This window comes from Canis lupus, chromosome 24 (genome assembly GCF_048164855.1).
Source record: "Canis lupus baileyi chromosome 24, mCanLup2.hap1, whole genome shotgun sequence".
Taxonomy (NCBI): Eukaryota; Metazoa; Chordata; class Mammalia; order Carnivora; family Canidae; genus Canis; species Canis lupus.
In genome coordinates, this window is record NC_132861.1 from 14108309 (window position 1) to 14122785 (window position 14477).

The window sequence follows — 14477 nt, forward strand, 5'->3', positions numbered from 1 at the left end:
AAATGAAGCTTCTTAAATCAGAAGGGTTAAATGAATAGGGTTTGTGGCAGTTTCCATTTTATCACACTTCAGAGTGAAGTCTTCCCACACCTCTGATTGGATTGTGGTTTCGCTTTATTGTTAGCCTTTTGGGGAGTACAGTGACTTGACTGTACTGGGCCGCTTGGTGGAATTGCCCAGAGTGAGGAGATCAGTTTTTTTGGTGATGGCTATCTCATTTCTCCTTCAGACTTTTGAGAAGGGAACCAACATTCATGGGACACCTGTTTAGCTTATGTAACAGGCAGTGCCAGATGCTTTTACAGAGGTTTAAATTCCATTCATTCCATTCATTTGTACCTATCCTATGGAGTATTTGGTGATATTTTCCTTTTACAGTTAGGAAACTGAGGTGCAGAGAAGCTAATAATTTGATCCATAGTCAAATTACCTTGAGGATGCAGGGCAGCTAGAGGATCTAAGCAGTGCATGAAAGTATATGATGTATAGGGGGCTAATTGGGTCCTCTGGGATGGACAGAATACATGGTCTGTGGTATGTTTGGTATTATACTAGAGAGAGAATATTCACATGTTACTCTGTTCATCCTAAAAGCCAGAAATACTTTCCTGAGTTATGTGTATTGGAATCTTACTGTTCCACATAAATAGATGTAATAAGGTTGTATTTTCTTTCTCTTCCTCCTCCCCCATTCCCTCCCTCATCCTCTTCCCTGTTGTGGGGAAGGGGTAATACTTATTTGAATAAACTAATATCTGTTTGAATCCTTATAGTAGGTGGTAAACATTGGAGTTCATTGATACCTTTCAATGTATGGGAGAAAATTTTGTGACATGATAACTTGAGGTGGCAGGGATGGGAAGTGGGGCTTGCCATGTTCCCACCAAGACAGATTTCTCCAGTAGATCTTGAAGTCACTATAATAATTGAATTTGATGTTGGTATAAAACGGCGGAAGGCCAAATTAGGTATAAATATTAGCAGTTATATCAAGGTTTTGTAAAAAACCTAAAATAAGTCTGAAATTAAAAATAAAGGCAGTATCATGTTTATATACACATGCTGGATGGCTGGAGGACATTAGAGGAAATATCTTGTTTTGGTAGAATTGGGCCACCAATCCACCAGGTCCCTTTAATCAGTACTTATAATCAGGAAATTGAGGATATGTTGTCTAACAAAGGTTGGGCTTCCCAAGTCCAGGAGTGGAGCTCAGTCAGGAAACAACAGGAGTGGGCTGAGCACGGAGGTGGTGTGAACCTCATGTCGGTGACTTGGAGAGGCATAGTGTGCGTGTTGTCTTGTGTATAACTCTGCAGAGTGGTTTTGAGGTATGTTGTGAGTAATACCATATCAGTTTTATGTATCTGGTGATATGTTTTCTTGGGAATTTTCAAGTAAACACATCTAGAATTCTCATGTTTTCAGAGTTGTGTCATTTTCCTTTCTAGCTGTGTTTAGAGACCATTTAGTGTCATGTGCCAGTGCATGGGGGCACCCCACCCTCACGCCTGCCCCCAGCCTTCACTTTATTTTCAAACCTCAGTGCAGAGAGTTGAGTCAATTGTATTCCCGAGACCAGGACACACGATTTGTTTTCTGGGCAAGGCCCTTCTTTCGTTCGGCTTCATTTTAGTTTTTTCCTTTTTTGTCCTTCACTCGCAGTTTCATGTCCCAGGCCTCTTTCAGCATGCACTCAAGTACGCTTAATGTACATTCTTCAGCCCATTTGCCGTGTGCTTTTTTTTTTAACATATGTGGTTAATCTCATTTTTTTCTTTTTTTTTTAACATGTTTTTGAGAAGTAGTCATGCTTTTGTATGTAAATTTAATTCCATTATGCTGACTCTGCATAGTATGTTGTTGTGTATAAAACACAGACTCTCTAGATGGTTGTCAGCCATGCAGTCGTCAGTGCTACCTCACACAACATTCTTGGCACGTTGGGTTCCATATGGGGATTTTTCAGGCATATACCTCCAGAGAATTGTTTGGTCACTGAATATCTACATTCTTGGTTTCAGCTCTCCTGTTACAGTACATGATGCAGCAGCAGTTTTAATCCATTACCTAGGAAAAAAGTAACACATTATAGATATAATTTCTCCATCCATGCTTTGGTTTCCTGAGGAAATTCTTGTGAACTAGTTTTTAGTCATATTATTAAAATCCTTTGTTCTTGGGCAGCCCAAGTGGCCCAGTGGTTTAGCGCCGCCTTCAGCCCCGGGGTGTGATCCTGGAGACCTGGATCGGGATCGAGTCCCATGTCAGGCTCCCTGCATGGAGCCTGCTTCTCCCTCTGCCTGTGTGTCTGTCTGTCTGTCTCTCTCTCTCTCTCATGAATAAATAAAATCTTAAAAAAAAAATCCTTTGTTCTTCACTGTCATCCTTTTTTTTTTTTCTTTCAGTAATGTTAGGGAGTTAGAGGAAACGGTTTTTTAAAGGATGTCTCTATAATGCCTATGTAACTGAAAATTTTATGGAAACACTACAAATACTAAAATTTGTTTTTTTTTTATTTTTTATTTTATTTTATAGGGCGCCAATGCCTCGGCATTAGAGAAAGAGATTGGTCCAGAACAGTTTCCAGTCAATGAGCACTATTTTGGATTAGTCAATGTAAGTATCAATTGGTATTTAGCCTTCACCAGTATCACTGGAAAGAGTTTTTAAGAGTATTGTGTATTTGTATCAGTAGACTTAATGTCAAGAAACTTGTTTTGAAATTCTCTTTTCAATGGAAGGGAAACAAAGTTGCCTGAGGTCTTAAGAGCTTTAGAACAGTTTCTGACCTGACAGCCTGATTTTTCCTATTTTGTGTTAGAATTTTTCATAGCCAAAATTTTGTATGGCTTGTACCAAATGATCTCCTAAATCTTTGAGAATTCTGTAAATGTCTAAATGTAAGTGATCCGAATGTACAAGTATAATAAATAAACTTTTATAAATGCCTTTATGTGTCTGTATTTATCCACTTCTGGCATTGTTCAACTAGTATAGATATATGAGTGCAAAATTTAGGAAAAAGATACATCCCCAGTCCTTGTGGAGGTAGTTCTAGTAATTATACATCATTTAAACTTTGAAAGAACTTTCTTTAGAATTTTTAACTCTTTTCTGAATCATTGGTGCACACCATAGATCTATGTTGTACTGTGCTGTTAGGTAGATCCATGGTGAGGGTTTTAAACCACATATAGAGAGGTGATAATACAGGTGACTAAGTTCCATTGAACACACCAGTGTGTTACTTGCGACGTATGAGATTGTGACGTATGAGATGGATTTCTTGTGCGATTTGAGGAAAGTGGTTTAAGTGATATGGGTGTTTCCCCTTGCCCTGGAAGTCAGCTTGGGAGTATGAAGCTTGTAACAGAATCCACAGTGCCCCTCCTCAGAGGAGGCTGCATTCCTCTGCTGGCTATTTTTCCTGGAATCTACCCCTACATTCTAAATAAAGTGGCTATGCTGCTATTAAAAACAGTCTCCTAACTTCCTGTTATGGTAGGTAAGAAACTCTCTCCTACCACCATCCCTGCCCATTCTCCTGGTATGGAATTAACCATTGCTTTATTTTTCCATGTCCTTGGCAGCAGGCTTTAGTAATAGTTTCACCTCCTCCCCCACCACCCTCCAAAAGCAGTGGCGGGAGCATCTCCTCTGGGACTGTTACTTGGTGCCAGAAGTGGGGGAAGAGGGTAGGCTTCTTCAGTTTCAGTCTTGGGGTGGCTTGGTTCAGAGTTTTGTTGAGCCCTCTGTTCTCTGTTCCATGCCTTGATGCTGTCCTCAAGGGCTCTTGAATCACACTCTCCCTTGCAGGTGCAGCTTCTGGGAAACTAAACCTGCGGTTGAAAGAAAGGTTACATATCTAGGTGTCTAAATGACCCTTTTAAAGGCTTGACAGCCATACCTGTGTTTTTTAGGTGTACTCCTCTACCCCTACCCCCCATTTTTTTTGCCTTTTAATTTTTGCTTAATTTATTCTTTCACTATCATTGGTGTTTTGTGGGGAGAAGGGGAGTTAATTGAATATCTTTAATTTCCCTTGCTTAACACGATCTGACCTCTACCTCAGATATTTAAAATGTTTATACTTACGTACCCAGTTGTCTAGTGATCAGAAGCCTTGTGTAACTTCTGGCAGTGGCCAAACCCCAGCTGCTTCACTCTCATAAACTACTTCCCTGTGACTCCCACCCTTACTTTGGTTCATGCTCTAAAGCTAATGTGTGTCTTGAATTGTAGGAAGGGTGTGCTCGTTGATAGTGTCTCAGAAGAGTCCATTTTCTTCAGCACTGGAGTATTTTATATATTGAAGGTTGTTGTTTGACCTTCAGAACAACTAAAACAACATGCTAGAGAAAATCTTATTATAAAATGAGTTCTAAAAGTCTATTTTTTCCTGCTGTTACGTTATTTTTTTTCCTCTGATATATCACTTTCAGGATACCAGTGCCAATTGTGTTAAAAAAAAAAAAAGATTTCTAAGAAGGTTTTATTTTTATTACTCCCCATGGATCAATCCAAATTAATAGGGTAGTATTTGTGCTTCTCCCTGAAGCTGACTGAGATTTAGTAAAACCCAAGAGAAGCGGGAGGGAGTGAAGTTAATAAGAGACCATTAGAGGAAGCTTTGTCTTTATCCCTTCCAGAGACTCATTTGGTAGGTAGAAATGTAGTTTCTGATCTCTGTGCCTAGTTATTATGATGAAGAATTGAGATCTCTAAGGTAGCCAGGGCTCCAGATATGATAGATTGATGAACAACTGAATTATATTGAGAAATTAATTGGTGGTCAGAGTGTACATGCAGCTGAGCATAGTATAGTGATTAACTTTTTCTGTGATTTAGACTTTCAGGCTACCTTGTAGCTGGTTTCTGTACTGTTAACCTTTTTCTATAGGTCTTATTTTTCAGCTCTTAAAATATCATCACTCTCTCTCTTTGTTTCCCTTCACCTTTCTTCCTTTTTAAAAAAATTTATGGAGTTATCACACTATTTATAGGAGTCTCTTAAAAAGTGAAGGGTGGAGCTTTGAGGGTACTAAGTACCCTCAATTCAGAGATGAACATTTTAACATTTTTTCCCCCTCTCTGTACCTGTCAGGTAATGATTATTGAAACAACACTGGAATGTAACTGCTTAAGAAGCTCTATGGTTTACCTTTTCCAGCATTGGATTTTGTTAAGTGAGGCACAGATGTATTTTCTTCTTATCAGTCTGTTCTTAGCTAAGTGTGCATTTCCAAAGTTCATTTTAATTGCTTTTAACAAAAAGCTTACACTTAGGAGAGTTCCTATTAGACCTGCCTGTCTGGACCCTTTTTGTGACTGGAATGTGGCATAGTCATTCACTATCACTTGCCTTTGGGAAATAATACATGTATTTGGGCAGTTAGAAAATCAGCCTTTTTTTTTTTTTTTTTTTTAAATGGACAGAAGAAGACCACAGTTTGATTAACAAGCAGAAAATTCAGCATAGAGGTTACTCTCAACATTGTTAATACAAGCTATTTTCCATTATTTTTAGTTGTAGCTATCTTTTTCTTAGAATATTTTCACAAATGATAGTTTTTATGGCCGTTCACTCTCAATGGTTCTCATGTCTGTCACTGTACTTTGAGTAATACAGAATGCAAGTTTTCTATTGGTTTAACTCTTGTGAATGCTTTAATATTTCTAATGTTATTGAAAAGCAAAGAGGAGAAATACTAGTGTGGTTTGGGGTTCAACAGCTGTCTCAAGTAGGTAAGGGAGCCTTTTGGAAGCTTTCTCTTGCAGCAGAATATCCTACTTAAATGTCAGCTCTTTATAGGGTCAGCTAAATTCTTTGAAAATGAATTGGTTTAATCTGATGAACCAGGTTGCCCTTTTCCCCTTATATCTTGTAGCTAGTGAGTACTTATTTTAGTAAAGTTGAGAGAAAAGGAGTGATTTCAGTTAGTATCTCTTTCCTACCTTTTGTGCAGCCTGCATTTTTTTAATGGCCTTTCCCCTTTGTTTTATTATATGGTTCTGTATAGTTTTCTAATATAGTAGGTGCCAACAGATATGTGGCCTCAATAAATCTATTTTTGAGGCTACACTGTGGAATGTGCTTTTTCCTAAAATCTGTTATAAAATAACAGTTGTGTTTCTAGACCATCTTTCAAAAGGCTTTTAAACCTGAATTGCTAGTAGTCTCATTGGGTAGAATTCTGGATTCAGGGAATAGGAGCTATTATGAAGGAGAGAGAGACAAATAAAAACAAAACTTTCTCTCCATTTGTGGGTTATAAAGTTGATTATATGTCTCTTGGTTCTGTTTTCATTTGTGTTGATTCATTCTCATTTAGTTTCTCTCCACCTGATGGCCATAGGCTGCTTGAGGGTTGTATTATCAGCGATCCCAGAGAATGTTCATATTAGACCTTACAAAAGAAGTCTGTCCCAAGTACTCTGCTGAGGTTGGATCAAGTGCTCCGACCTTGTGGCAGGGTCTATAAAAGGTTCTGTGATTGACAAGCCTATAGAATTTATGTAGAGAACTCACTTTCTATAAGGAATGATGGGACTGTGGAGTATATGAAGTATATGGAAGGGCACTTTTAGATTAGGTCCACTTGGTTGTAGTGAGGATGGTGGGTAGGGGAATGTGGGGTATAGTGTTAAAAAACAGGGCCACTAAACATACTGTGGTAGGGGAAGAAGAGGGTCTTCCCTTAGAAGGGAATGTCCACAGGACAGGCATCATCATTATCAGCATAGCAGACAGTGGAGCGTTTAAACATTTTACAACATCTTTTGAAGGCAATACTGTTAACATAATGTTGGTAAACACTTGTAGTCTCCAAATGATGTATGTAGGATGAACAAATTAGAGTATGGGGAGAAATACAGAGTTGTTATTGTTTATTTTTAACTAAAAATGAGAGATAAGCCTTAGAAATTCTTTTTTAAAAAGATTTATTTACTCATTTTATAGAGAGAAAGCACGAGCAGTGGGTTGGGGGGACAGAGGGAGACGGAGGGAATCTCAAGCAGACTCCCTGCTGAGTGTACGGCCCTATCCATCCCCTGGGATCTCCATCCGGAGATTATGATCAGAGTCAAAATCAAGAGTCAGACGCTCAACCCACTGAGCCATCCAGATGCCCCAGCCTTCCTAATTCTTAATAAATGTGTGATACTGGTATCCATACTCTGTGTGAAGTGGTCTTATGGTACTTCAAGTTCTGTAGCACCAGAGAGTTGACAGTATAACCAGCTCTTACTCATTTATGCGGTTGCAAACTATTATCATTTCAATGTAGATTTATAAATTATATGATTTAATTTCAGTTCATCTAACTTTTCTAAATGGACAGATGACTTAAAAAGATGGTTTCAAAAATAATAATGCAGTGATAAAGTCCTGGGAACTGTTGTTAGTGCTTCATATGGATTATTTAATTCTTTACAAAATTTTAGAAGGTGGGCACTGTATTATAAACCCCATTTACAGATGAGGAAGCAGATGAATGAACAGAGTGGTTTAGTAATTTCTCAAGCCCGGATACGGAACCAGACTTGAACCTAGACAGTCGGTTTCAGAGCCTGTGCACTTAGTTTCTCTGGTACTCTAGTTGCTTCTCAGACTATCAATCCGAGTATTAAAAATCTATAACCCCAGTTTACCAGAAGGCCTACTCATCTTCATTGCTCTCAAATATGAATAATTTTTAGTAAAAATAAAATCAATCTAAGTAAGATAAAAATTTTAAGTATTTACTTTGTCTTCATGACATTTGTTTTACAGTTGACTGTTGAACAACATGGGTTTGAGCTGCCCAGGTCTATCTATATGCATTTTGGGTAGGGTTATAAATACAGTATAGTATTATATATATTTTTTCTCATGATTTAATAGCATTTTCTTTAGCCTACTTTATTATAAGAATACAGTATATAATACATATAAGATACAAAATATGTGTTGATTGTTATTAATAAGGCTTCTGGTCAACAGTAGTCTTAGTAAAGTTTTTGGGAAATTGAAAGTTACATGCTGACTTTTGACTTTGTGAGGAGTCAGCTCCCCCAACTCCCACATTGTTTAAAGGCTAACTGGATCTAGTGTATATTTTTATGTATATAAATTTTACATTTTATAAAAGTATACTTTATGTAATGTAGCACATTAGGGATGTGTGCTCAAAAATGATCTTAGTGATGAGGATATAATAAATATTTGTGGAGGAGGCATTTATTTTAAAACTAGGAAAAAATGGTGTTACAGAAAGCAGCACAGGTCATTGTGTTCAATAGGCAACTGAAAAATCAATGGTCAGACCTTGAGGGTAGCAGCTTTTTAAAATTTATTTCTCCTGATTTTAAACCTGGTTATACCTTTGATCTTCAGAAAAGCTGAGAAGATACAGGGTAGACTTCAACCCTAAAGCAATGTCTTTTTTAGAAATTGAACATTTGTAAACAAGAATGTGGGGGAAATCATTCCAGATAATCTTTTGCATGAAAGCGACACACAAGAAAGATATATTTTTAGGTTTTAGGAATTTGAAAGTAAATTACTATCAGAGAAGCTGAAGAGAAAAGTTTCAGAGTTATGAATAAGATTGAAAGTGATTGCTTATTCTGGAGAAGTTGTAGTAGTTTCAATCTTTAATTTTTCTTTAATGGGATTGATGAAGATAAGTGCAGGATCAGAGAAGACCTCAAAGAATTAATTACAATTTTACCTGTTGTTTTATATTCAGAAGATGAGTGAGAGGCTACCTTCCAGCATTCTGTACAATGTAATAGACTCCCTGTTTCCTTAGCTTATCCCACTTGTTTCTTTTTTTATAAGTTGGTCAAGCTTTATTATAAATTTTTCTAATGTCCTGTGAGATGCTATCTTTAGTTTTTACCTACTCTGTGTAAGTCATTAGAGTCCCTATTGCTTATTCTCCAAAAAAAAATGTCCAAATTATGGAGATTGAGTCTTCTCTTTAATTGACAGAGGCATAGTCAGTCATTAGCGTCATTAGACTGTGATACAAATACTAGTATTTTTTAGACTAATATTGAGTAATTGATAGATTAATTTTTGTAATATTGTAGGTTCTACTGCAGGTGTACCTTAGCCCCTGGATAGGCTTTATTAAAGTATCCATAGTTATATTTATCTATAGTATCAGTGGATCATCTGCTTATCATCTGCTTTTTTTTTTTAGCATTTCTCTGGAAAGTCTTTAAAGCATCTGTTTTTATGAACCACTTCTTGGCTCTGGCCAGCAATATGAATGTAAAAATCAGGTATCCTCGCTGGGCCTCATGTTCTATTCCTTTTTATAGTATTGTTTAACTCATTTCTCTGTTCCTTGAATATCTTGTAAATTGGTAGATATGTCCAGACACTTGATTAAAATTTAGTAGTTTTGTTTTTTAAAACAAGAATACTTCATAAGAATTGCTACATATTTCTACAAGAGACATACAGTGTGGTGGTTTATTTTTAATGATGTTGGAATGCACCTGGTATTCAGGTCATTTTAAAAGTTCCCGATCAGGCTTTAATGCTTTGGTGTTCATTGATAATTAATTATTGCCTAATCCATTGTTTACAGTCATTTCTTCTGAATTTATTAGCTGGAATTATGCTATAAGCTAGTACTTCTTCATCAACTATTTAGTTCCCTCTGAAATACTATTCTTATAAGAAAGACAAGATAAGGGACGTGTGGGTAGCTCAGTTGGTTAAGCATTCGACTCTTGATTTTGGCTCAGATCATGGTTTCAGGATCATGGGATTAAGCCCCAAGTCTGGCTCCACGCTGGATATGGGCCTGCTTGGGATTCTCTCACTCTGCCCCTACCCATCCCATCCCACCCCATGCTCATGCTCTCTCTCGCTCTCCAAAAAAAAAAGGAAGACAAAACTTTGACGCTTTCCCTTTATATATTAGTTTATAATTTCCGTGAAGACTAATGAAGGGTTTTTAAAAAGTCATTATTCATAAATTTTTATGTAGTTGATGTGCTTTTTATCAATCACAGTATTTCTTTTTGATGAAAGTTGGCTCTTGAATCCACATAAAGAGGTATTTTTGGCTAATCTGCATTTGTATATTTCCTGTCCCAGACCTAGTGTAGCCATATCTGCAAGGCATCCTAGTTCCTTTTTGTGGGAAAATGGTTTTTTGAGATTACAGTCAGTGTGCCAGGAAATTTGGGGCTGCTTGCTAGGTCTTTTTGGTGGATAGAAGTTGAAAACACACACACACTTATAAAAAGACATGAGCTTATACTGATACTTCAGATTCCAATTTAAGTTTATAGGGCTTTTACTCTTACCTTAATTATTGTGTCTTTTTTCTTTTGCATTAACAGTTTGGGTTCCTAAGGATATTAACGTAATTCTTTGCTTGCTTTGTCCTACAAAAATATATAGTAATTTCAAAATAACAGTGTCAATTAATTAGTTCTAACAGTGTGATTACTGAATGCATTTAAGATTTCTTTTTTTATTCTCAGACTGTTTCAGTAGGCATGTATAGTAAAAATTCTGTGTTTTAAAGTTGCTCAAACTAATTTTTTGTGTAATTCTCCAGTGGACTAGATAAACATTTAGGTTTCGCTGATCTCTGTTTCCTTTCAGCTTTAGGAATTTCTTTTTTTCCTCTGAGATCTTTTCGATTTAACTTACTTTAAAAAAAAAAAAAAACCAGTGCAAAGCAAATGCTTTTAAAAATGTACCTTGATTCCTCTCCACTTTCTCCATAAATAACCATTTTTATTAGTTTTTAAATATAAGCAAACACGGACATGTCTGTGGATATGTGTTTGACATTGCCCCTTTTTAAAAAGATTTATTTATTCATTTTTAGAGAGTGTGTGTATGAGTGGGAAGGTGGTAGTGGAGAGACAGAGGGAGAGGGAGAGAGAGAGAATCTCTTATGCGCTGAGTGCAGAGCCTGAGTTGGGGCTTGATCCATGGCCCAAGATGACGATGAGATCACCACCAAGCAGAAACTAAGAATCTGGCGCATAACCAGCAGGGCCACCCAGGTGCCCCTATATTGCCCATTCTTAAAACAGTCTTTTCTGCCTAACTTTTTAGGTAGTATGTGACATCATTGCAGGTAGTGCTGTGAAAATTGCCCTCTTTCCTTTTTTTATACTTTCAAAGTCTCCCCAAGTCTTCATCGATCAACTCTTGGATGTTTTATCAGCCGGCTTTGGGAGCCAGTATCTATTAATGGGAAGGGAAAAGGAAGACAATAAATGTTGCCAAAATGTGTGTCATTTTCTCATAAGGCGAGATTATTTTTCCCCATTATTAAAGAGGAGGAAGTTGAAGTTCAGGAAGCTGTAGTTACACACTCCAGATCACATGGCCAGTAGGAAGTTGGTTAGTAGTTGAGGATTGAATGCACCTGAAGTCTGTTTGTAATAGATCACAAGTGATGTGACTGGGCATCACAGCATTTCAGTGGTGGTCATGCTGGCACATTGAAAATTTTTAACAGTTCAGAGGATCTCATTTTACTTCACTTTTTAATTTTTGGTGTTTGTTACTGTTAATAAAAGGTTTTTTATTCGACAGAGAGCTCGAGAGCATGAGCAGGGGAAGAGGATCAGAGGTAGAGGGAAGAGCAAATTCTGCTGAGCAGGAAAGTCCCATTCGGGCTCCATCCCAGGACCCTGGGATCTTGACCTGAGCTGAAGGCAGACCCTCAACTGACTGAGTCACCCAGGGGTCCCTTGTTTTTATATTTGAATGGCACTTAATCTGATAGAATACCTCACTTTTGTGGGGGTTTTTAAATAATTTTTGAGAGTTCTATTTTAAAATGTATAATATATGAAATGTTTAGGGTCCAAAATGCAGCAAATGGAAATTGAAGAAGAAATTATACAGAATTCTAAGCCTTAACTATTCTCACTGTTTAAACTGTATAGTTTAAGTCAGTTTTCATAACAACCAAATTTATTACATATTTTTTCCTTCAGTTTTAACCTGAAGCCAATGCCTAGAGCATCCATTTAATGTTAAGATGGCAAATTTGCAGTCGGAGTAATTATTTCTACTCTCAGATGACTTTTAATTTATGAGGATCATAAGTTCACTGCCTTCCTTCTGTTTTCTTAACTATACACATGGAAATTCTTTCTCTTGAAAATGTGTTGCCCCAAATTTAACAAGATTTTTTTTTTTTTTCTATTCTAGTTTGGGAATACCTGCTACTGTAATTCAGTTCTTCAAGCACTTTATTTTTGTCGTCCATTTCGGGAAAAAGTTCTAGCATACAAGAGCCAACCTAGGAAGAAGGAGAACCTTCTTACCTGCCTAGCAGACCTCTTCCATAGTATAGCGACTCAGAAGAAGAAGGTTGGGGTGATTCCTCCTAAGAAGTTCATAACAAGATTACGGAAGGAAAATGGTAATTCTTCTACTTCTGAATGTATTTTCACATAACAGGAAGGGTAAATACAGCATATTAGATTTCATCAAGCACTGACCAAGCGTCTTCCAAGCCTGAAGGATGTTAGCCATTGGAAAACCAAAGTTGATGTTCTTGTCTTTAAGGAAGTACTACCAGTTTAGTGAGGAGATAGTCACACAGTAATTTAATAGGAGGTGTGATTAATGTTGGAAGTATGTTCTGCAAAGACCAAATTCTGTATGCCAGGAAATGAGAAATGATAACTTGTTTTCTTTTCTTTTCTTTCTTTTTTCTTTTCTTTTCTTTTCTTTTCTTTTCTTTTCTTTTCTTTTCTTTTCTTTTCTTTTCTTCTTTTCTTTTCTTTTCTTTTCTTTTCTTTTCTTTTTTCTTTTCTTCTCTTTCTCTTTCTCTTTCTCTTTCTCCTCCTCTTTCTCTTTCTCCTCCTCCTCCTCCTCCTTCTTCTTCTTTTCTTTTTTCTTCTTCTTTCTTCCTTTTTTTTTTTTTTTTTTTGTTGGTGCCTGCTTGGCTTTCCTATCCAGAGTGAAGTTGGGTTCCCCCCCACCCCCGTCGTGTTATTTGTAGTTTTTGTAATGCTTTTATGTATATTAACCTATTTGATCCTTATATACTATCCTGAATTAGGGAGCAGGTTATTTCCCCCATTTTAGCCATACAAGGAGTGGAAGCCAAAAAGCTTGCCAGGGGTCATACTTCAGGAGAAAAGCCAGAATAATAAAACTTTTTGGCTTAGGGTAGGTGGTTTTAACTCCACTCACCTCCTTTTTAAAATAGTTACTGATTAAGCCTCACTTCTTTTTTCTCCCCTAAATGTTTTTCGTCTAATGCGCATAGCAAACCCTGAAGTCATGTTATTACCTCACTTTACATGAGATAGTGAATGCTCAGAGTACTTAAAATGGCTTGTCCCATCTTCCTGACATCCAGATCCTATATTCTGTCTAGTGTGGTATGTTACCTCAAGAAATTTAAGTGGGATTTAAGGAGCATGTAGAATGCTGGGTTTTGTTTGATTTAGGCATTTTTATCATTGTAGAAATAAAATTGAGTGGTGTTTTTAGTTTGATTTGTTATCAAAAGATGCCCCCAGAAATAAGATTTGATAGGTCTTTGAGACTGGTTATTAAACACACCATTAAATAATCCTTTCCTAACTCAGTTGGCATTGTTCATTATCCCATGAATTGAGATAAACCTGGATCATATCTAGTTTCCCAAAATGTAAGAAGACACTGAGAAAATATGGCGATAAGCTGTTGTTCTTGAATCTGATTCACGTGTTAGAGATTTTGTTCGTTTCCACCATATTCAGATAAAAAGCAGTTAATCATTCGCTCACAAAAATACATCTTTTTGTGTTTTCCCTATAAAGGCTAAACATCTTTACTTTCTTAAATTATTGATCTGTGTAGTATCTTCTACTTTTAAGAATGCCAAATACAGCTCTGCTAGAATGTAGCTGAGTGATCCAAGTCCTCTCAGTCTTTTTGTGTGTATTGGTATGAAACTTCAAGAATTTTGTCCTAGAAGAAAATTCACGTATGTGGTAATTGAACATGCCATCCTTTCTTGGTGATTTTTTTTTTTTTTTGTATTTTAGCAATGTTCAGCATCAAAAACATGAAACACAAAATACATATTCTTTTTAAAAAATATTTATTTATTCATAAGAGACACAGAGAGAGAGGCAGAGACACAGGCAGAGGAAGAAGCAGGCTCCATGCAGGGAGCCTGATGTGGGACTCTATCCCGGGACTCCGGGATCAGGCCCTGAGCCAAAGGCAGATGCTCAACCGCTGAGCCACCAAGGCATCCGCCACATTATTTTCTTTTTCAGTTAATAGTACATTTTTCTTGACCCTTATTCTTTTTTTTTTTTTTTTTTTAGGATTTCTTTATTTTAGAGAGAGCACGCATAAGCATACATGTGGGAGGGGCACAGGGAGAGAAAGGAGAGAATTTCAAGTAGACTCCCTGCTGAGTGTGGAGCTGGGTGCAGGGCCCAAATGCAGTGCCTGGTCTCACGACTCTGCCATCATGACCTGAGCCAGA

The 14477-nt window shown here is 37.1% G+C and overlaps 1 protein-coding gene across 8 annotated transcripts in view; it reads left to right on the forward strand.

The window, feature by feature from the left end:
* Positions 1 to 14477, forward strand: part of USP12 (ubiquitin specific peptidase 12) — a 145929-nt gene that overhangs the window by 102846 nt on the left and 28606 nt on the right. For 7 of the 8 annotated variants that reach the window (XM_072795684.1, XM_072795685.1, XM_072795689.1 and 4 more), the window contains exons 2-3: positions 2539 to 2619; positions 12191 to 12404. In XM_072795684.1, the coding sequence (XP_072651785.1) occupies positions 2539 to 2619; positions 12191 to 12404 (295 nt within the window). Of the gene's footprint in view, positions 1 to 2538; positions 2620 to 12190; positions 12405 to 14477 lie in introns of those variants that run through there. The other variant, XM_072795690.1, reaches the window with a different exon arrangement.